A 22,678-nucleotide genomic window follows, 5' to 3' on the forward strand; every position below is an offset into this window, starting at 1 on the left:
TGGGCCACTACTACATCCTGGGGCCACATTCAACTCTAATCTAGTGCCAGGCCCACTGGTGTTCTGCTAGGTCAGAGGTTAAGGAGGCCTGCCCTTATACATGTCCCACAGAAACATGCGTATGTTTCTTAGGATCTTACACGGAGTCAGCGGGGATAATGTGAGTTCTGCTTTCTTGAAAATTGGGTTTGCGAGCCTCACGCCAGTTTTATACTCCCTTGTTTTAGAATTCTGCTGAAGTATTTCGAGCAAAAAACTAACTCACGTGGCTATCTATTGTTTGAGACAGGGTTTCTCTGTGTAGCCCTGGCTGTCCTGAACTTGCTCTGTAGACCAGGCTGGCCTTTATATCAGAGATCTGCCTGCTCCTGTTTCCTGGGGGCTGGTGTTAAAAGTGTGAGCCACCACCCCTAGTCATGGCCCTTATTGTAATCTGGTTGGTTTTTATTCTAAATATGGTAAGGCAGGTGCTTCATAAACAAGAGATTGATCCCTTGTATGTCTGGAAGCCAGGAAGAACAGATTAATATATGGGTTAATTATTTAACATGTGGGTTAATTAACAGATTAATTAGCGAAGCACAATCCTTGCTTCTCGATGGCCATCTTCTAACTACATTCTAAAATGGCGGGATCTTTCTGGAGTACTCATTGATTTTATCGAGACAGAACCCTGTCTGACTCAGGCTGCCCTTGAATAGGGGGCAGGCCCTGGAGGTCCCCCTGCCTTTGCCTCAGAGTGCTGTTAAGGCAGTTAGCATCACACCGGCCTCTGAGCATCCTTTATAACAGCACCAGTCCCATTCCCGAGGGCTCTGCCTGATCGCCCTCAAAGATTCTGTCACATGTTACCACCGTCATATGGGGAGTTAGGATCTCAACCAAAGAACTGCAGAAGAAGAGACAGAGCAAGGCAGGGCTGGGCTTTCAAGTGGAGTTTGGAAGGTAATATGAATGTTCCCAGCAGAGCTCTCTTCTCTCACAGACTCCCTTCACCCTCTGCCTGCCAGTCTCTCAATGCAGGAGTTACTGAACTTCTATAGAGAGCTATTCCTGACGGCACTGAGTTAGCTGAACAACATTATTACTGCAGGAAAATACCAGTGGGAAGGTAATTTCTCAGAGGTCAAAATAGCCCCACAAGACGCAAAAAATAAAACCCAAACCAGGAAGTTGCTGAAACCTTGTACAGGAGGAAGAATATAAATATCTGGAAGGAGCAGGGCCCTAAGACTTCAAGAAGCCCACTCTTCTTTCTCAACAAAACCCAATTCAAGGCCAATGGCGACCAGCTGAGCCTGCATCTATTGTTGGTGAGGGCGAGTTGCTGGTACACGTTCTCAGCAGTTCCCACAGGCCCACACGGGCCTGCTGTCGGCCTGCTGTCGAACAGAAGACAGATCTGGGAAAGGGCTCTGGGATCCCGCCCAGTTGCCAGGGTAGTTTCTCGGCTGAGGGGCCCGCCATGCCTCTCCTTGGAGACACCGCAGGGCTCAATGCGCTTTTCATTCTCTCAGCTGCCTGGACGAACGGGCACCACTGTTCCCATTGTGAGCTCTTCCCTTAGGAATGGGGCCAGTTCCGAGGAACATGTGCTTGAGAGCGACATTTGGCAGTTTGGGTTTCTACTTGGAGGGATTTTCTGCCTCTGCCTTTCCCCCCAGAGGCTCTGCCACAGTAGGACACCACAAAGCAGTGCCAAACAGAATTGACTGGAAATGTTGGTTCTTAACCCTTGCTGACTCATCTGGAGGAGGGCAGATCCAAACCAGAGTCCCCAGGGTGCTAGATTAATACAAACGTTTCCCCTTCCCTTCCCCCATCACTAACGTCACCGTGCCCAGACTCAGGTCATAGAGTCAGTACACCGAGGAAATTCCCCAGTGCTTTAGTTAGGCAATTAAGAGGTTTCTTTTGCCTTTTGTTTGTGCTTTGAGCCTGGGTCTTACTACTTAGCACTGGCTGGCCTTGAACTCAGAGGTCTGCCTGCCTCTGCCTCCCTTAAGGTAAGTACTACCTCACCCCACCCAGTAAGAATTGCTTGAAAGTGGGGCTGGGCAAAGAGCTCAGGGGGAGTACTTGCTTAGCATATGAAAGATGCTGACTTTGATTCCCAGCACACAATTTAAAACAAACAAACAAACAAACCCCAGAAAGCCTACCCTACACTTGAAAACACTTGAGCATCCTAAGTGTTGGGACTTTCTTTTGTGGAACAGAATGGAGGTCAGAAGTCAAAAGTTAAATATGTTCCCGGCACACAACTGGATGTTGCTGGCAGAGTTGGTGTGGTCACGTGATTGCACCCATGGCTGCTTTAATCAAGTTTATTCTGCTCCCAAGTGATAAGGACTTTTTCCTATCACAAATCTAAACTGAGGTATAATTACAGAAAAAGGGGCACAGAAAATAACTGTAGACCTTCATAAACTTCCACAAGACCTGCATTTCTCTATTTAATACCCTAATTAAAGCACAGACTGTTGGCCGGGCATGGCAGCGCCCATCTCTAATAGCAGCTTTGGAAAACTAGGCTGGGAACATCACAAGTTGGAGGCCAGTTGGGGCGTCAGCCCAGAACGTCACCAAACAAACAAATGGGCCACGAGAGGTTTTGTTTTTTCCAGTGCTGGAAATTGAAAGTAGTGACTTGCATGTGTTAACAAAGGCTGCATCCTACTCACTGTCCCCGTTAACAGAAACGAATTCAAAGGCTGCTTATTTAGCAGCTCTGAGTCTGACTGATTTCCCTCTGGCCTTTGGGCTACAGGACGGACCTGCAAATCATTTCAGATCTACTTGGGTGGCTTTACAGGGAAAAACATGTTGGTCCAGTTATAGACACAGTTAGTTTGTTTCAGGTTTTTGCTTTTTCTTTCGTTTCTCAAGATGTCCAGGATGTCCTGGCACTAGCTCTGTAGAACATGCTGGCCTTCACCTCAGAGAACTGGGTTTCAACTCTAATCTGCTGGGATTAAAGGCATGCGGCAACACTGCTCGCGCACACGTTCTGTTTCTGTTGGAGGCTGTTTCCTACTTCTGTGACCTTTGTGCAGCCAGGGGGCTCCCAACAGCTCTGGCTTTCTCACCAGCACCGGAGACAAGTGGCACTTGAAAACTTAACTAGCCTAAAAGAGCTGGTGTTTAGAAACAAACCGGAAAACTCTGGCTTTGGAACTTGTCCTTAGGCCAAAAATGTCAAGGTCTGGGTTGGGGCAACTTTCCAGCGGCCACAGACAAGCAAATCAGACAGGGCCTGCATTTCTCCAGCAAGGCACTGGCATCCAGGGCAGCCCATTTTCTCCACAGTGAGCTCACGCTTGGCCCTGGGGAATCCATAAAACATGGCATTTAACATGGCATTCCTCCATCCTGAAGGAAGAACTATATGAACACACATGTACACACGTATAACTGAATCAAACTAAGTTCTAAAAGTTCTGAGGAAAACTTACACACACACACACACACACACACACACACACACACACACACACACACAGGGTCATAACATTAGACCCTATTTAGGAACACAGGTGAATGTAATTTCCCTCCAGAGCCAAATCTGGGTGATTTTTCTTTAATTGAAGACACAATTGTATGGAATTATGGGTAGAGCTGCTGTCCCATTTCCTGTGCAGCTTCACTTCTGAGAGGCTTCTAGTTTTTCTACAGTTTAAATACAAACTCCTCCCCATGAATTAAAGAACCCTGAGAGGGATGTAGCTGGTGGTTGTGCATGACTACCACATGTAAGGCCCTTCTTAGTCTCTCTGATGATCAGGGAGAACTGTCCTGCTGCTTGTCCTGTTTCTGGGTTTGGTCTATGGGCACCAGTGAGTGGGTTGGGTGGGTATTGGGGGACATGCATGAACGTCCTCATAGTCTCTGACTTCACCCAAGTAAACAGGTTTGCTGCAGCCAGAGCCTGGAGAGGACCACAAGAGGGACACAGTCAAATAACAGTGGGAACCACTTTGGCTTTTGAGGCTCACGGCTTTGGCCTAAGGCTCAGACTGGATAACGTTGCTGGTGACTGGGCCCAGACAGGGTAACTTATGGAGAGGATACTTTCTGGCTGGGGATTTTAGGAAGCTAAAGGAGTTCAAGGGCAGCATAGGTTTTATGACAGTTTGAGAGCAAACAAGCACTTGCCAGTATTACAGAGATGTGATTTTATGGCATACATAGAATTCTAAACTTTTCTGTCTCTGACAGAACTCCAGGTGCTGAGATTAAAGGTAACCCCCCTCCCTCCAGTGTAAACTTGGTTTTTTCTTTTTATTAACATTTATTTATTAGTTATATATAAGTACACTGTAGCTGTCTTCAGACACACCAGAAGAGGGCATCAGATCTTATTACAGATGGCTGTGAGTCACCATGTGGTTGCTGGGAATTGAACTCAGGACCTCTGCAAGAGCAGCTAGTGCTCTTAACCACTGAGCCATCTCTCCAGCTGGTAAACTTGGGTTTTAAGAGCATAAAACAGGGGTTGGGGATTTAGCTCAGTGGTAGAGCACTTGCCTAGTAAGCGCAAGGCCCTGGGTTCGGTCCTCAGCTCCGGGTGGGGGGGGAAAAGAGCATAAAACAGGATGCAGGCTGCTGGGTGTCTAAATACCACCATTAGCTCTTGAGCAGTAAGTGCAGCTCAAGGTGAAGCAGCCTCCAGTGCTTTCTACCCATATGGCAGTGTCCAAGGGTTTTAGGTGTTTTGGGTGTGAGTAAATTTGACAGATTATAACTTTGGAGTAAAAATGTATACTCTGAGACCCTTTCCTCTTACTGGGTTGCCTTGTCAACCCTTACTAGGAGAGGAAGTGCCTGTCTTACTGCACCTTGATAAGCCATGGTTGCTTGATATCCATTGGAGGCCTGCCCTTTTCTGAAGAGAAATGAAGGAGTGGGTGCGGCTGGGGAGAAAGGGAGGTGGAGAGGAGGGACTGGGGGGGGGTGAGGAGGGGAAACTGCAGTTGGGATATAAAATAAACAAACAAACAAGCAAATAAATAGTTATAAAAGTTACTCCTTCACATTTTATTCAAGTCTTTATGATATAAAAATCTCATAAAAGAACCCCGCATGGTGGCACACACCTTTTATCCCAGCACTCAGGAGACAGAGGCAGGCAGATCTCTGAGTTTGAGGCCAGCCTGGTCTACAAAGTGAGTTCCAGGGCAGCCAGGGCTACAAACAAACCCTTTCTGGAAAACCAAACCAAAATAAAGCCCAGCGCACACAGCACAGCACAGCACAGTACAGCACAGTACAGCACAGCACAGCACAGCACACACAGCACAGCACAGCACAGCACAGCACACACAGCACTATGAAACACAGTGACACTGAGTAGAAGCAGAGCTTCTATTTCCAGCCAGTTAGTCACGGTGGGAATAAGGTGCGCGCTCTTAGGTGAGAGTTAAATAGGGTTAGTTCCTAGGTCTTTTGCTGATGCTGTAGGAAATTAAGGCATTTGGGAACTGAGTTAACAAGAAAACAATCTGATCTAAGCAGCAGGCACCTGGTAGGACTGCTCAGCTGATACAGGTGCTTACCACACACACACACCACAGCATGTGTGGGCCCCATAAATAGCTAAAGACAATCAAACCAGGCCTTTGTCTCTTGTAGTTTGGGTGCAAGCTGGGTCCCCAGGCTTTGGCTATTCTGGCCATTTTCTTCTTTGCCACCTTCATTCTCCACTGGCTGTCTCTGTGTGGCAGGAAAAGATGGTGGCTACTGGCAGTTACAAGATTATGGTGGCCCTCACAACACTGGTCAGAAGAAAATCTTGGAAGCAAAGTACGGTGTTACATTAGGAGTCAGAGATGAAAAGATCAGAGCCCAAGGTCATCCTTGGCTGCTTGTTGAGTTCAAGGCCAGCCTTGTCTCAAGTAAAAGGTGGGGATAGGGGGAGGAGGAGGAGACAGAGACAGAGACATAGAGACTATCTTGTGCTAGCTATGATGGCGGTTTATGCCTATAATCTTGGTACTTGGAAGGACTGAAAGCCAAGGACAGTGTAGGCTACAAACAAACAGACCTTTCTTGGTAACTGAGAACAGAGCTTTCCAAGGCTAGCCCTGTGCTGAGCCTGAGGTAAAGTTGACTGAGAACAGAGCTTTCCAAGGCTAGCCCTGTGCTGAGCCTGAGGTAAAGTTAACTTCAACCACATCTGGTGGCTGAGGACTGGGAATGATGGTTCTCAAAGGGCGGCTGGGAATCTGAGACACATTCTCAACCGCAGGATGAAAGGCTGTGGAGTTCCCATCATTCTGAGATGATTTCAGCCCAATGCACACTTGCAGAATCAATGTAAGAAGATTAAAGCAGAGCTGCTGCAGATCACTCTGAAAGCATCACGTTCCAAACTCTGATGCCGTGTGTTCCGAACCAATCAGACACAGCTGAAGGCCGATACCAAGGTCGTTTCTGAGGCTACTTAGCAGGGAGCTGCTGCGGTCTGATGAGGTTCTGGGTTCCATTTATGACACCAAAGAGGGGCAGCGCTCTCGGAGAAGGCATCTCTTTCTCCTTGGGGTTTAACCAACAGAAAAGCAGAGGTTTGCTCAGCATGGAGGGAGGGGCAAATACTGTGAAGGGTCCTGATACCAGCGGGTCATTTAAATTGGTGGTAGTTGGGTGGGTTTCTGATCCAGGACGAAAACGGTTGTACCCTCCGGAGTGCACTCCAGGCTTCCTGGTAGGCAGACGCGGCCTCCTTGTACTCCTGATAGGTGTCCAGCTTCTGCACCCTAATGCACACATGTCATCAAGCACAGTTCTAAATGGAGTGCTTGCCCTTAGAGCAACTGGGCACATTCAGACAGCAGACCAGGTGCAGAGGGAGCAGCCTGTTCCTCACAGAGAATTCATGTTAGATCAATAGACGCTTGAGTGGGTTAGAATCACCGAACACTGGCTTTGTATGGGCCTTGCACAGTCAAAGTTTTCTTTCCTTTGTGGTGTTGAGGATCACAGAGTTTCATGTATGCTGGACAGTGTCCTCCTCCTATCACTGAGTTGTCTACCCTGCCCTGACTTAAGGTTTCCACCAAAGGATCTAAGTTTAGAACCTTCTTGGTTGGTTTTTTTTTTTTTTTTTTTTTTTTTTTTTGGAGCTGGGGACCGAACCCAGGGCCTTGCGCTTGCTAGGCAAGCGCTCTACCACTGAGCCAAATCCCCAACTCCTCTTGGTTGTTTTTTAAGAAGGTCAGTTAACACTACCTTCTCCTACCAGTGCTGCAGTGGACATCCTTTAGCCTCTCTATTGAAAAACGCCCAACGCTTTGAGTGGTTGCGATTCTTATTTGCTAGGCGTTCTAGATAAGGACTAAGACCAAAGTGTGGGTGGAAGTCCTCTGAGTCCTTATCTTGTCTTGGCCTTGAGTTCTGCCCTGGCTTTTTAAGTTCTGTTTGAGCTAGAATTCTCCTGTGTGCTTTAAACAGCAGCTCTGTCTGGCTTTCACCTTTCATCACCTTCAATACTGGACCCAGTTCTTCACTCTGGGCTGAGTGTGGAGCTCAGGTAGATGCTTGCTGAGCAGCATGGAGCCCTGGCTTTGGTCCTCAGAACTCAGTAAACCAGGTGTGGGCACCTGGAAGGCAGAGGCAGGAGGATGGGAACTGTCAAGGCCATCCCTGGCTACGTAGGAAGTTTGAGGCTAGTTGGCCTCATGAGACACTAACTCAAAGGGGAGGAAAAGTTTTGTTTGTTTGTTTTTTTTTTAACTGTCTAGCTCATTACCCTGCCCACCTTTAGCAAGAATCCTATTTACTATAGGTCTACTAAGAATTACCCTAGCCTAGCTTTGATCAGCTTAGAGATTTTTCCACAGACCAACCCCCTCTGTTCCTGACTCAAAGTTTTCACTTGTTCTTACACTTGGGAGTTGAGCCCAGTTTCCTTCCCCTGCATCCCCTGAACAGTCTTCTTTATCATCTTTGCCAATGTCTGAAGAAATCTTCCTTTAATACTTCTGTAGCACATACTTCTCACTCACAGAATGTATTTTTTAATTAGAAATGTTTATTTTACGTCTATGAGTGTTTTGCCTGTGTGCCTGGGCAGCATGCTTGTGCCACATGCTCATGGTGTTGGGAAGAGGGCGTTAGGTCCCCTAGAACAGAGGGGCCAGCAGGCCTGAGACCTGAACTCCAGTGTCCTCTGGAGGAGGAGCAAATGATCTTGACCACTGAGTCACCTCTTCAGCCAGACTCCACATAGATTTTTATAAACAGAATTCGTTACAAAACCAAGTATAAGCCATGCCTGTGTCAAGCACTTTTACATGCAATATTTTTATTTATATTCTTCTCAGCGACCCTGTTACATGGCTAATATTACTATTCTTACCATCAATAAATCAAGGCTGGGATAACCAATCTTCATTGTAAATTAGATTGGATTCATAGTTAGAATCGCCAGGGAAACTAACTTCTGGGCACACGAATGAAGGTGCTGCTTTCCAGGGAGGTTTGACTCAGGGAGGGCCCACCCTAGATGTGGGCAGTACCACACAGGGGTTGGGGTCCCAGACAACAAAAAGAAAAACGGAGCTGACCACCCTTGCTCCTCTCTCTGCTTGCTAATTCTGGGTACAGTTTAAGCAGGCACCTCCTCATCTTCCTTCTACTACGGACTGTGCCCTCCAACTGTGAACAAAGAAGTCTTCCTTAAGTTGTGTTCACCAGTTCTTTTTATTACAACAACAACGACATACAGAGACCTGCCTCCCAATGCAACTTTATCCTGTCTCACTCCTGTCCTTTACTCTTACTATTTTTTTTTTTTTGTTCTTTTTTTCGGAGCTGGGGACCGAACCCAGGGCCTTGTGCTTCCTAGGCAAGCGCTCTACCACTGAGCTAAATCCCCAACCCCTACTCTTACTATTTATTGGTAATATTTATTGGTAAGGTCATTTATCTTGCCTGAGTACCATGTGCATGCAGTGCTTCAAAGGCCTGAAAAGGGTGTCAGATTCCCTGGGATCGGAGTTTTACATGGTTGTGAGCCACTATGTGGGTACTGGGAGTTGAACCTGTGTCCTCTACAAGAGTAGCCAGCCAATCCTCTTCTTAGCCTCTGAGCCATCTCTCTGGTCCCTATATTTATTGTGTGTGTCTGTCTGTATGTGTGTGTTTGTCTGTACGTATGTGTGTGTGTTTGTCTGTATGTATGTATGTGTGTGTTTGTATATATGTATGTATGTATTTGTATATATGTATGTATGTGTGTGTATATGTATGTATGTATGTGTTTGTATGTATGTGTGTATGTATGTATGTGTGTGTTTGTATGTATGTATGTGTGTGTGTGTATGTATGTACATGTGTGTACATGCTCGCATGATGCATAGGAGTGTGGTGGAGGACAGCGGCATGTGGGGAGGAGACTCCAGGCATATGTATGTATGTATGTATGTATGTGTATGTATGTATGTGTGTGTGTGTATGTATATGTGTGTGTATGTATGTAAGTGTGTGTACATGCTCGCATGATGCATAGGAGTGTGGTGGAGGACGTGGGGAGGAGACTCCAGGAGTACAGAGACAATTCTTGCAGTAAATACTGATTTGAGTTTTATTTTAATAATTTCTCTTGTTAGTAAAGAGGAGGACCCATGAATTTGATAATATCAAACTATATTTGAGTCTGTGCTCCTGGAGTTTACCGCCAGAGGCCCTGGGTCCCATCCCAGCATCACAAAGTCAGCCAATCAGTCAAACGATAAAAATGACAGGAAACAAAGGCCAGTGCTGTCAACATGGCGTTTGCGAGGCGGAAGCAGGACTGCTGTGGGTTTGAGCTTAAGCGGTGTATATTGTGAGTTTCAGTTTCAGGCCAACCTGGGCAGTGAGATCCTATCTCAAAATAAGTAAATAAATGTGTGAAGAAGACTAAAACTGAACCTTCCTCTTACCCTTTTGTGCTACTTGCAAGAACAGCCTCTCCTCTAACTTCGTTAAGACCTTGACACAAACTCTACAAGGAAGTTCCCATTCTCTCGGGGTAAGCGGTAAGTGCCCACTCGCTCACCCAGCCAGATGTCCCCCCAGATATAAGCCAGAACCAGAGCAGAAGCCTTTGCAGACGGAACAAGGATGGACAAGCTCACCTGACGGAGTCCGGCCGCTCGTCTTCTGCAATGCAGCTCAGCAGCTTCTGGAATGATCTAAAGAGTTCCACCTTGCTGATTCGGGATCTGTTCAGAAGAAGCGAGTAGAGGTCACCTCCAGCTGGTTTCGTACCAGGCCTCATCACAGCGCTCAGGGGTGAATGCGCCACATCTCCCATCCCTCTACCCCACAAGGAGAAATGCAGCCCGACCTAAACTGTCTCCTCAGCCTCTCCTCCCCTGACACAAAGTCTTGCTGTATTGCCCAGGCTGGTCTTGATTCAAGAGCCTCCTGCCTCAGTTTCCCAAGTTAGGACCACAGGGATGGGTCACCAACACCTGCCTCTCTAGAGAGATCTGTGCTGTGAGGAACTGAAATACCTTGCTGGCAAGTCACACTGACTTGTTAGCCACACGACTGTGCATTTTCAGAATTAAATCCTACCAACCTCACTCAAGCTTTCAGGGGACTGCAACCCCAAATAACATAACTGACCTCTCAAATCCCAAGGCACAACCACCTATTAAATTCATTATTTATTCCCAATCAGTAGAAACTATGAACAGTCTATTAGGTTTTTGTTTTGGTTTGCTTTGCTTTGGGGGGGAGGTGTTGTTGTTTTGAGACAGGGTTTCTCTCTGTCCTCTGTAGACCAGACTGGCCTTGAGCTCAGAGATCTGCCTGCCTCTGCCTCCTGAGTGCTGTGATTAAAGGCGTGAGCCGCCACCACCCAGCTCACTTGCTGTCCTTGCAGAAGACCTGAGTTTGGTTCCCAGCACCCACATTAGGGGCTCACAACAGCCTTGTTACTCCAGCTGCAGGGGAGCTGCCATCCCCTTCTGGCCTCTGCAGGCACCTGCACTTAAGTGCACAAAACCACAAAAAGAAACACACATATACAAATAATGAAAAAGCAAAAGTATGTGCTTCTCTCTTCCTAAGGACGCAGGTTCAGTCTGCTGCCCCATAGAATGGCTCACACCTATCTGTAGCTCCAGTTTCATGGATCCAACGCTCTCTTCTGGACTTTGTGGGCACTGCACATATGTGGTACACAGACATATATTCAGGCCAAACACTCGTATACATAAAACAAAAATAAATGTTTTTTTAAAAAAAGAATTAAGTTTTGTGCTAGTGTGATGGGTCAGTGGGCGAAGGCACTTCACCAAGCCTGACAACCTGAGTTTCATCCATGGGTCCCACATGATGGGAGAGAACCATTTCAAAAGATGACCTCTGACCTTAACACACATGCTGAGTCATGAGTGTTTGCAAGCACACACATATATAAAGCACAGACACAACATAAATAAACATAATAAAAAAAAAACCTTAAGAAGTCCTAAATAAGTGGGTAATCAAAACTATGTTATAAATCTGAGCACGACAAACTGGTCAGCTGGCAGGAATGTTACAGGACTTTCCATGTCCCATGAACCTTTGGTGCAGTGGTTAGAGTAGTTGCCCTCCATGTTCCTGGTCTGAATGACAATTCTGAAAGATGTCCATTTTTTCTCAAATTGATCTTTAGATTTAAAATCCAAGAATGGCCAAGACAAGACACTCTGAAAGACACGGCAAGAGGACTTTCTCTGACAGATACCACCTCATTTAAAGCTAGAGTTTGAGTCTCGAGTAGTGGTGTTCACAATTCTAGTACTTGCTAGGCTGAGCAGAAGGACTGTGAGTTCAAAGACATCCTAGGACAAGGAGGGAGAAGGGTAGAGAGAGGGAGACGGAGAGACTCAATCTAAAAAACCATAAAGAGTAGGCTCTGTTATAGGGATAAACAGAAGTGCGAAGAGAATAGAATAAGAGTGTGTGTGTGTGTGTGTGTGTGTGTGTGTGTGTGTGTGTGTGTGTGTTCCAGGACAAGGGATATCAATTTTAGCAAAACGCCATGTCAAGCTCTACCCACCGCACTCAGTCCTCATGGCTCACCTTGCCTTACGGCTGGCAAATGAGCTGAGAGGGGCTGAGTGCTTGCCTAGGCACCCCTGGGAAAAGAGGTTCCAGGGTCTGAAACGACCTGTCAATCCCCAAGGTTTTGCTGCCCTGCAGAGTCTGCATTCTAATTCATATTCTGTCTGTCTGTCTATCTGTCTTTCTGTACCTCCTGCTTGAAGAGAAGGATGTAAGCTCTCAGCCTGCCCACTGCCATGCTCCCACTATGATGGTCTTTTTTTTTTTTTTTTCCGGAGCTGGGGACCGAACCCAGGGCCTTGCGCTTGCTAGGCAAGTGCTCTACCACTGAGCTAAATCCCCAACCCCCCCTATGATGGTCTTAAGCCTCCATTATAAGTTTCCTTCTGTGAGCTGCATTGGTCATGGTGCTTGGTCACAGCAGTAGAAAAGTAACTAAGGCACTGCCATCTATCCATGAACTCTCACTGAACAGATAAAAGTACACTGCAGCCCACAGAGTAGCTGGCCTTGCCTCCAAGTCGCACAGACAATGGGGTTAAACTGTGACACACCACAGGTCACACAGGGAACACTGACACACTGTGACAGGCTGGAGAGCAGCACCACAGGACTCTAGGGATGACCTCCTGATGGGAGGTAGTGGTGGTTGAGTTGGGCTTTAGAAGTGTGAGGATAAATGCTCTAAGCAAAGAATACTCCTCTCATTTGAGCAAAGCAGCAACCAGAATCCATGTCAGCTGAGTGGGGCCAAAGAGGAGATTGAGTCAGTCACAAACAGATCCAAAGTGCAGCAGGAAACCTGCCCACAGTCCTCTCAGGTCTCTAACCAAGTACAAAGGGTGGCAGGAAACAGAAGAAAACAAAACAGATGCTTGCAACTCTGATTCCTTAGATAAGGAACCAAAAGTGCTATACAAGCAAAGGAGAAAGTACATAAATTTGACCTCATTAAAATTGAAAACTTTTGTGCTGTAAAGGGCACCATCAAAAGTAAAAACAGGGAGCTGGATAGATGGCTCAGTGGTTAAGAACACTGGCTGCTCTTCCAGAGACTCCTGGTTCAATTCCCAGCACTCTCAAGATGGCTCAAAACTGTAATTCTAGTTCTGGGGACTCTGGCACCCCTTTCTAGCTTCTGTGGGAACTGCACACACACAGGGCACAGACATATATAAAGGAAAAAGACCTACACACATAAAGGAAAATGAACAACATCCTTTTGAAAACGGGAAAAAGGGCTGGGTATGCTGGCACGTACCTAGGTGGGAGGATCTATCTCTGTGAGTTCAAGGTCAGCCTGGTCCAGAGACCTAAGTTTGGTCCTAGGGACCCACGTGGTGGAAGAAGAGAACTGAATCCCACAAAATGTATTTGGACCTCCACATGGTTCCCCAAAATATGTGAATGTAATTTAGAAGTTAAAAATAAAAACAAATCAATTGCAAAATGTGCAAGGAATGAGAACAGTTCTCTCTCCAAAGAAGACTACAAATGGTTGTGAGCCAGTACATGGAAGACGCTGCCCATACTATCAGTGACTGGGGATGCAGAGCAAGGCAAGGAGCAGCTCTTCAGACCTAACAGTGATCCCAACTGTTGGGCAGGGAGGATACAGCTGGAGCTCCTCCCCACGGCTCGTGGGAACCGCCATGGCATAGCTGCTAGGAAATGGTCCACTCATTCCTAAAAAGCTATCTATGTGGTTACCACGTGACCCACCGATGTACATTCCCTAAGAGAAACTAAAGTCTACGAAACAGGCACCCAGTTGTTCACACCAGCACTCTTCCTAATAGCAGCCTGAAGCAGAACAGCCCCAAAGCCTCGCTGAAGAGAGGAGAGGCCAGATGAGGAGTGCCGCTCAGTTACAACGATGCGCCTGTCAGGCTACACTGTGCGAGTGAACTGCGGAGAAGTGCATGCTTGGTAGGTGAGGAGGACACAAAGGGCCAGGTGGTAAAGGACTTTTGTACCAAGAATCCCGAAGACAGAAGCACAGAAAGTTCACGTAGCACATGAGGGATTTCCAAGGGCCAGGGAGTAGGGGGAGGAGGGGGAGGGGCAGGGGTTGGAGTACCTAGTTTCCTTTTGGGGGAAATGAAAGTCTCATAATTGGATAGGAAGGGGTGAGTTCATAGCTAGCCTCTTCCCAGCCCCAGAAAGCTGTACCTGGCCCGAGGGCTTCCGATTTCTTTCTTCGTTGTTCCCTGTGGGAAACCATTGGCTGTGACATCCAAAGGCTGCTGAGGAACAGCACTCCAGCTGATAGCTACGAAGAGAGGAATTCTGGGTTAAAACATTCTCTACTCAGAAGTCAGTGCTGCCCTCAATCTTGGCCCAGGTTTTCCCTCTGCAGTGGGCAGCAGTTAACACAGATTCAGAACTGGTCAAAGTGCTGAGAGTATCTACTGAGCGCCCAGCCCCGAATGGGGCAATTGCATCCATCCCCACTCCCAAGGCTCAGGGCACACAAGCGGAAGAATGAATGACAGAGCTGGAGGGTGGGGGAGATGCTGGAAAATGTTGCTCTCTGGACATAATTTTATGGCTACTGTGCAGTGTAGCTATGGTAACCTGCAAGAGATCCAGCCAAGATGAGTCAACATTTCACAGACAGCACTTAACTGGAGTCGGATTACAAAAAGTGCGAGCAAACCCCAAACAGAAACCAAACCAATAAAATCAGAGACAGAGAGACAGAGAGGGAGGGAGACGGGGAGGGGGAGGGGGAGGGGGGATATTGGGAAAGTTGGGGCCAAAATAAAAGATTAAAAATACTTGATAAAAATAAAAGATAAAAGTTATCAAATAATTCTGTGACATTTCAGCAGCATGAAAGTTGGCTATGACCTCAAACTCAAGGTGGGTGTGAAGCTTGGCTCTTCAGGGTTCAGTGACATCAGTGTGATTATTATTATAGCTTACAATTTAATTTTTTAGTATACTTATTTATTGGGAGAGGCATACATATGTCGTGGTGCATATGTGAATGTCAGAGGACAAGCTAAGGGGAGGTGAGGTCTTTGCTCCCATTGTGGATTTCAGGGATCAATCTGGAGTTATCAGGTTTGTTAGAAAGTGTGCCTTTACCTACTAAGCCATTTCACTGGCTCCTAGCTTACAATTTTCATTGAAAATGTATTATATGCCAGGTACAGAATTATAAATTTATATATATTAATATGTATATTTAAACAGAATTTCTTAATTCTCATAATAGCCAGGATAGGCAACATTCTTCTAATCTAAAAATAAAGAAGGCCAAGACAAGGTAAGTGACCTAGCCAGGACCTCACAGGGAATTTTCCAAGGAACACACTGGCGTTCCCACTATCCTCCTAGGCTTGCCTGATGCTGACCCGCTTAGGGCAGTCTGTGATCCCTTACCTGCCCCACAAGGGACGAGTCGGCCTGGACTGTCCCCTCTTTTCCTGTGGACTGCACAGCGGCTCTGTTCAAAGAGCAAACTCGACTGCTGTATTTTCAGCTCTTGAACTTCAAAGCCTCTGGGTAAAACCAAGGTTTCCTGACACCTACGTATAAGGGAAAATGCATTCAGTTTAGATGCACCTTAAGAAAAGACTCTCAGATAGTTGTTCATGGTCCCCAAGCCTTACAAGAGTCAGCTGAGTGAATTTGTTTACTTACTGAGGTGGAACAAGTGAAACATGCCAGATTTTGCACAGTAAGAACTTTTAAAACAAGTCAGGTGGTGGCAGCATACATGTTTAATTCCAGCACTCAGGAGGCAGAGGCAGGTGGATTTCTGTGAGTCTTAGACCAGCCTGGTCTCCGGAGCAAGTTCCTGGATTTGTTTGTTTGTTTATTTATTTATTTACTTACTTACTTGAGACAAGTTCCCATATAGCCTAGGATGGTCATGAACCTGAATTACGGCAGAGGATGACCTTGAAATTCTGATCCTCCTGCCTCTGCCTCCTGAGTGCTAAGATTACTGGTGTGCACCAAGTCTACCGTGTTTTATGAGGTACTGAGGATCAGAGAACCTTACTTATCCCAGCCAGCAAGCAGCCTACCAACGGAGCAACACACCCACAGCCCCAGCAAGAAGTTCATGGCTTAAAAAAAAGATCCCATCCTATTGTTCTGAGGCATAGCTAAAGACAGAGTTAATGTTCATCGGTGGTATCTGAAATCTAAAACTTCATTCTTATTTTTAGAAACTTACACTTTACCTTGTTCACACAGGCTTCCTAGGAAATCCTAGGAACTAAAATGATTCTTTATTATAAAAGTTGTACTTTTCCTTTTCTGAACAAGCCAGGTGCTCACATGATGCAAATCCAGTGCAGACGGGAACTTCAAATCTCAGAAACTTTATAACCATTAGCAGTCAACACCACACTCCTTGCCCGTCTCCAGCTCCCGTATCGAGCGCGGATCTCTATGGACTCGCCCTTTATTGGTTATTTTACAGCAATGGAGTCAACCATGTGTGGCTTACTTCACTAGCTTGAGATTTAATGGTTCACTCTCATGGATGCTGTACCCCACGGATCTGAACACCAGTCTTTTTTCTTTTTTTCTTAAGGTTTTTTTATTTATTATATATAAGTATTGTATATAAGACTTTAGCTGTCTTCAGACACCAGAAGAGGTCATCAGATCTCATTACAGATGGTTGTGAGCCACCATGTGGTTGCTGGGAATTGAACTCAGGACCCCTGGAAGAGCAGTCAGTGCTCTTAACCACTGAGCCATCTCTCCAGCCCCCACCAGTCTTTTTTCTGAGACCGGATCTCACAGAGCCAGGTTAGCGTTGAACTTAATGCAACTTAATGTTGGTACTCCAATCCTTTGTAAGAGTGAATAGTATTTGCTTGTTTAATTGTACTACTTTTTTTTTTTTTTTTTGGTTTGCTTGTTTTTTTAAAAGATTTATGGGGTTGGGGATTTGGCTCAGTGGCAGAGCGCTTGCCTAGGAAGCGCAAGGCCCTGGGTTCGGTCCCCAGCTCCGAAAAAAAAGAATAAAAAAAAAGATTTATGTATTTATTTTATTTATATGCATATCCTGCTGCTCTCTTCAGAAATACCAGAAAAGGGCATCAGATCTCATTACAGATGGTTGCCAGTCACCATGTGGTTGCTGGGAATTGAACTCAGGACCTCTGGAAGAGCAGTCGGGTGCTCTTAACCGCTGAGCCATCTCTCCAGCCCTACTGTTTGCTTTCTAAGACAGGGTCTCACATGTATCCCTGGCTGTCCTAGGACTCAGTATGTAGATCAGACTGGCCTTGAAGCTCACAAAGGTCCAACTGCCTCAGACTCCCTGAGTGCTGGGACTGAAGACGTATGTCGCCATGCCTGGAGATGCACTATACCTTCTTCATTTGTCCCTTTATCCCTTGATAAGCATTTGGGCTCCTTCCAACATGCTGCTATACACAGCTCTGTATGTTTCAATGGGAATGTACATTTTCACTTCTCTTGGGCATGGGCATGAGTGGGAGTGCTAGGTTCTGTCTAGGGTCCTGCTTTTGGAATCTGCTTCCCAGGCTGTGTGCCCATGATGCCTCTCTAACTCTAATTTATTATAGCACATACCAGAGTGGCCACGTGTATAGCTGTTTTTTTCCTTTTTGAGACATGGCCTTTTTTAGTGTTTTTAATTTTTATATTTTTATTTATATGAGTACGCTGTAGCTTCAAACACACTAGAAGAAGGTACCAGATCCCATTACAGATGGTTGTGAGCGACCATGTGGTTGCTGGGAATTGAACTCTGGACCTCTGTAAGAGCAGTCAGTGCTCCTAACTGCTGAGCCATCTCTCCAGCTCAAGACATGGTCTTTCTCTTGCAGATGTAGCCTAGATTGGACTTGAACTTGAATCCCCCTATTTTAGCTTCCTGAGCACTGGGATTTGTAGCTGGCCTTTGCTGCTTTGTGGGTTCTTTTTCCTACCTTCTATTCCCCTGGTTTCAACCCTATCACTAGAGGAGGGAAAGAAGAATAGAGCGAGAGAGAGAGAGAGAGCGAGAGAGAGAGAGAGAGAGAGAGCGAGAGAGAGAGATCTCCGAATCTACTTTCCTTTTGTTTCTTAGAGCACAACTACTAGCAACCTGCAACCAACCCCCTGAAATGACCAATGGCCAGCAGCCTTGGCTGTCAGGGCTGGTGTTTATATACCCTGGAAGGAAGAGTCCCCAGAACTCCAGACATCACACAGTGGCAGAGACTACCTGCAGCTGGCAAAGTCAGGCCCTGCTGGAGTGGGATTCGGTCAGTCCCACGCCTGGGATTAAGATCGAAGCATAATCTTACAACATTCTGTGTTTTAAAAAGAAACCAAAATTCCAAAATTGTCACTCAAGGAATGAAAACTAATATTTAGTTTTCAAAAACTGTTTCTTGTTTGCTTGCCTGCTTTTTTCCCCCTTTTTTTTTCCTTTTTGAGACTGGATCTCATGTAGCCTAGGCTGGCCTCAAACTCCCTATGTAGCTCAGGGTAACCATGAACTTCTGATCTTCCTGTCTCCCCCTTCCCTGCCCCAAATGCTAAGACCAGAAGTCTGTGTCTCCAGTCATCACACCCAGTGTTATGCGGTGCTGAGATTCAACCTAGAGCGTCAGTCAAATCCAGCAGGCACTCCCCCGCCTGAGATGCATCCCAGCACTGGCAATTGCTCTGCTTACTGCAGAAGCAGACAGCAGAGAAATGATAACGGAAAACAGACCGTAACAGCATGACTCAGGTAATCCCGACCTGCAGCTCCACAGCTTTCTGTGCACGGACAGATGTTAAGACCAAGACGGAGCTCACTTCATCTTCCAAATTGCTCTCAGACATCACAGACATCTTTCTACATTAAAGATTTATCAATACTATTCTTAACAAAAATAAAAGTCAGTTAACTTCCAAGTGTACCGCATTCCTTCCTTCCTTCCGTTTCTTTAAGTTCCTGTACACACAGTGCAAGCCTCAGCCTCAGACGTTCTTAGTTATTTCTCTAGGAAAGGTGACAAGACGTAAACTGAGGAGTCTGCCGGGTAGACGTCTGGCTTCTGGCTCGCCTTCTGCTGCCCTCCCCACTCCTCACCTGCCCGTCAGTGCTCTCCTCATGGCTTCCTGGCTGTATGGGCACTGCCCGATGACCACGGCTGACAGGTAGATGGGCTTCTCCAGGAAGTGCATTAGCAGTGCGCCCTGGCATCCAAGGACATTCCACCTCGCCATCTTGTCACTACAGGACATGGAGCATGTCCTGTCTCCCCGGCCAGGCTTCACACGAAGTAGCCCCACCTGGTGATAGGCAGCACCTGGCTTTCTCAAGTCTCCAGTTTCTCCAGGAACACACTTGGCTCCCGTTCTGTATATGTCCACCACTTTGAAGCTACCGGAAGCTGTTCCATTGACAGCATCCAGTTCCTCCTTGGTGAGACCAGAGCTGCTGGCATCTGGTTTGGCTGGACCACTTTCCTGTGCCCCATGGTGAGCTACACAATCGGAGAGGGAACCAGCAGGTGTTCCAAGCCTTTTCTTCTTGGCTACAGGACTGTCAGGGCCTTCACAGCTCCTTTTATTTCTAGAACCTTCTAGAGTCTCGCTCCCTTCTCCAGGTGAGTTGTTGGCCCAATTTCTGATGACAGGACAGCAAGGCTGTTCTTCAAACTCAAGCTTTGGAATGATGGAGGCGTCCCCACCTGTGTGAGAAGGAACCCCTCAACCAGTGATTCTCAGAGGGAGTCTCCCTGACCAATGACAGTGACAGTGACATCCCATATGAGTGAGAAATGCAAACTGTGAGGCTGGAGAGAGCTCAGTGGCAGAGTGACTGTCTGGCAAGCAGGAGATCCTGAATTCATTCGTGTTCTCTCTCTCTCTCTCTCTCTCTCTCTCTCTCTCTCTCTCTCTCTCTCTCTGTGTGTGTGTGTGTGTGTGTATGTGTGTGTGTGTGTGTGTGTGTGTAGCAAACTCTTGGGACCTAATATACATCCTGAACCAGAAACTCTGAAGGTGGGGCCCAGAAATCTGCTAATAACTGAGTAGGCCATTCTGATACAAGCTAAAGAGTCAGCTAAGCCTAGGAGAGTTGAGAGGTAGGCGGGTGATAAACCTTGGTAAAGCACAGGCCTAAGGGCAGAGGGGGATGATTGCAACCGTCTTTAAAAAAGGAAAAACAAATACAAACCCCAAACTGCATGCTCACACACAGGTGTGCACATGGCGTGGCACAGCCCTCACCCTCCTCTTGGAGACAGAATCTTGTTTCCTGATGCATACGCCAGCAATCCATTCTGTCATAGGAGTGCTGGGATTACAGGTATGACCTACTGTGTCTGGCTTTATGCAGGTTCTAGAGATTCGAATCGGGCCTAATGGGTGATGGCAAACACTTCACATGAGACTTCCACGGACACTCTCCTTTCCTCAACAATCAGTTAACACCAGTGCTGGGGAGGTGGGCTCAGTGGTTAAGAGTGCATGCTGTTCTTCCACGGGCCCAGGTTCAGCTCCCAGCACCCACATCAGGTTATAATCTCCTGTAATTCCAGTTCCAAGGGACCTGACTCCCCGTCTCTGCTGGCACTTGTATGCAAGTGGCACACATAACCACCCACATAATCATCATATAAGTAACAGTAAGCATATACAGCTTTAAAAGTTAACACTATATCACATGTAAACAGACACATGTGGCAGGACAGCAAGGTCCAAATGAGTCTCTGAGGTCTCGATGAGCTCCTTCCTAGACCCTGTGAGTTAGAACTTCTCCATGAGAGAATTATGAAAAACTGAACATTTACACAAATATCTCAAGTTATTTCTACCACAAGGATGTTTTAGAAACACTGCTTCAGACCAGAGTTTCTCAGCCTCTACACCCATGAAACTTTCGTTCATTTTCTCTTTTGAGATGAGGTCTTCTGTAATGGAGACTGGCCTCAGACTGGCAAGCACTTTACCACCAAGTTAGAGCCTCCGGCCTGACAACTACTGATTTACAATGAGCAAGGTTTCCCAAGGGCACTTGTGGACTGAGAGCCTGTAAGATGCCCTGGAAAAAGGTAGTGGCTTATTTCATGGCTGAGTAACCTTGACAAACAGTATTCATAATACCCTCATCTTGGGGATTTTAGGATGCATGTTCTCACAGAAAAGTCCCACAATAAACTGCAAAGTCCAGTCCATACCAGTGTTTCTAAAACCTCCGGTGTCTCCCTGTGCTGGACTACAGAGTCCCCATCTATTCTGTGCCCACGGAAACCAAAGAAAACCTGAGGTCGGGGGAAAGTGCAGAACTCCCTTGAGAAGGAAGCTATTTCTTCAGACACCAACCCAATGGGTGTTGCTTTTTCAGTGTGCAAAGTATACTTGTCTTTATAACAAGAGTAGAAAAAGCAAGAGGGACACAGGAGAAATGTCGCAGGACAGGCTGCCTGGCTGACTTCCAGAGACCTTACAAGGTGATGGCAACGTTGGAGAATTCACTGGGGTCCACCTCCTACTCTGTAGGCTGAGCTGTGATCTCTACAGAATGCCAGAGTACAGGAGGCTGACTCACACCGATAAAACACAAAGGCAAGAGTCTAAAACAGCTAACTGAGACACCAAATTATTCACCAGCAATAAGACGTAAATGTCAGGGCAATGTGCCGCCCTCTACAGATACGCCATGGGTGGGGGAGCACCACGTTGTAAGATTACTCATGAACCAAGAGAGTTATGTCAGTGGCAGAAGATTTTTTTTCCAGCAAAACCATTTCCAGAGTTTTTAAGCTCAACAGAGGACTGCCAAGTTCTTAGTTAAGATCTTAAAAAAGCAAAACAAAAGTCCAATTATTACAATTAACAAAAGGGTTTTTTTTTTTTTTTTAGAGATTTATTTATTTATTTATTATATACGAGTACACCGTAGCTGACTTTAGACACACCAGAAGAGGGCATTGGATCCCATTACAGATGGTTGTGAGCCACCATGTGGTTGCTGGGATTTGAACTCAGGACCTCTGGAAGAGCAGTCAGTGCTCTTAACCGCTGAGCCATCTCTCCAGCCCACAATCAACAAAAGGAAGAACCTAACCCCTCCACAGATGTTCTTCCTCCCACTTCTCAGCACACAGTCATTCTTCTTCCAAAGCCCTGAGGAGAAGTCATCTTCGCCTTCTCCTCATCCTTCATAAACAATCACGAAGCCCACTGTCCTCCTGAAGTTCTCTTACATTTATTCAATTGTCTACATCTCACTAATGACCTCTGTCCTCCCCAAATCACCACACTCTCACTTAAAAAAGATTCTAACAACCTTTACATTTGAATGACCTACAGCACGTCTACAGGCTTGAGTGTCTTGTTTTGCAGACACCCACAGAGCAGCATGGCCCTGAGCGCCCTGGTGTGAGTAGTCCCTTGGCAGGCTGACATCCTGGCTATATCGCCCAGATCTTTACTCATGTGAAGCAAGTGCTTTACCATGGAGCTCTCTTCCTGTCTACTGCTTTAAGCTCAGTGTCCCTATGGTGTCCAGTATTAGAGCATATGGCTTCATGACAGGAACGGTGGCTCACTCCTGTAACCTCAGGAGGTCAGGGCTAGGAGGACTAACAGCAGAACTGTACTAAAACTACAAAAACCGAGGCCGGGTGTGTGGACTATGCCTGCATTCCCT

General features: G+C 46.5%; 1 protein-coding gene across 9 annotated transcripts in view; it reads right to left on the reverse strand.

Annotated features, from left to right (window-relative positions):
• Positions 1-22,678, reverse strand: part of Adat1 (adenosine deaminase, tRNA-specific 1) — a 40,984-nt gene that overhangs the window by 12,042 nt on the left and 6,264 nt on the right. For 4 of the 9 annotated variants that reach the window (XM_006255635.5, XM_006255636.5, XM_039098001.2 and 1 more), the window contains 5 exons: positions 19,109-19,712; positions 15,436-15,581; positions 14,218-14,317; positions 10,119-10,205; positions 5,009-6,755 (listed from right to left, as the gene is read on the reverse strand). In XM_006255635.5, the coding sequence (XP_006255697.1) occupies positions 6,620-6,755; positions 10,119-10,205; positions 14,218-14,317; positions 15,436-15,581; positions 19,109-19,712 (1,073 nt within the window). In that variant the 3' untranslated portion in view covers positions 5,009-6,619. Of the gene's footprint in view, positions 1-5,008; positions 6,756-9,224; positions 10,206-14,217; positions 14,318-15,435; positions 15,582-19,108; positions 19,713-22,678 lie in introns of those variants that run through there. The other 5 variants (NM_001109611.2, XM_008772535.4, XM_039098003.1 and 2 more) reach the window with 5 other exon arrangements.

The sequence above is a fragment of the Rattus norvegicus genome, chromosome 19, assembly GCF_036323735.1.
Source record: "Rattus norvegicus strain BN/NHsdMcwi chromosome 19, GRCr8, whole genome shotgun sequence".
Lineage (NCBI taxonomy): Eukaryota > Metazoa > Chordata > Mammalia > Rodentia > Muridae > Rattus > Rattus norvegicus.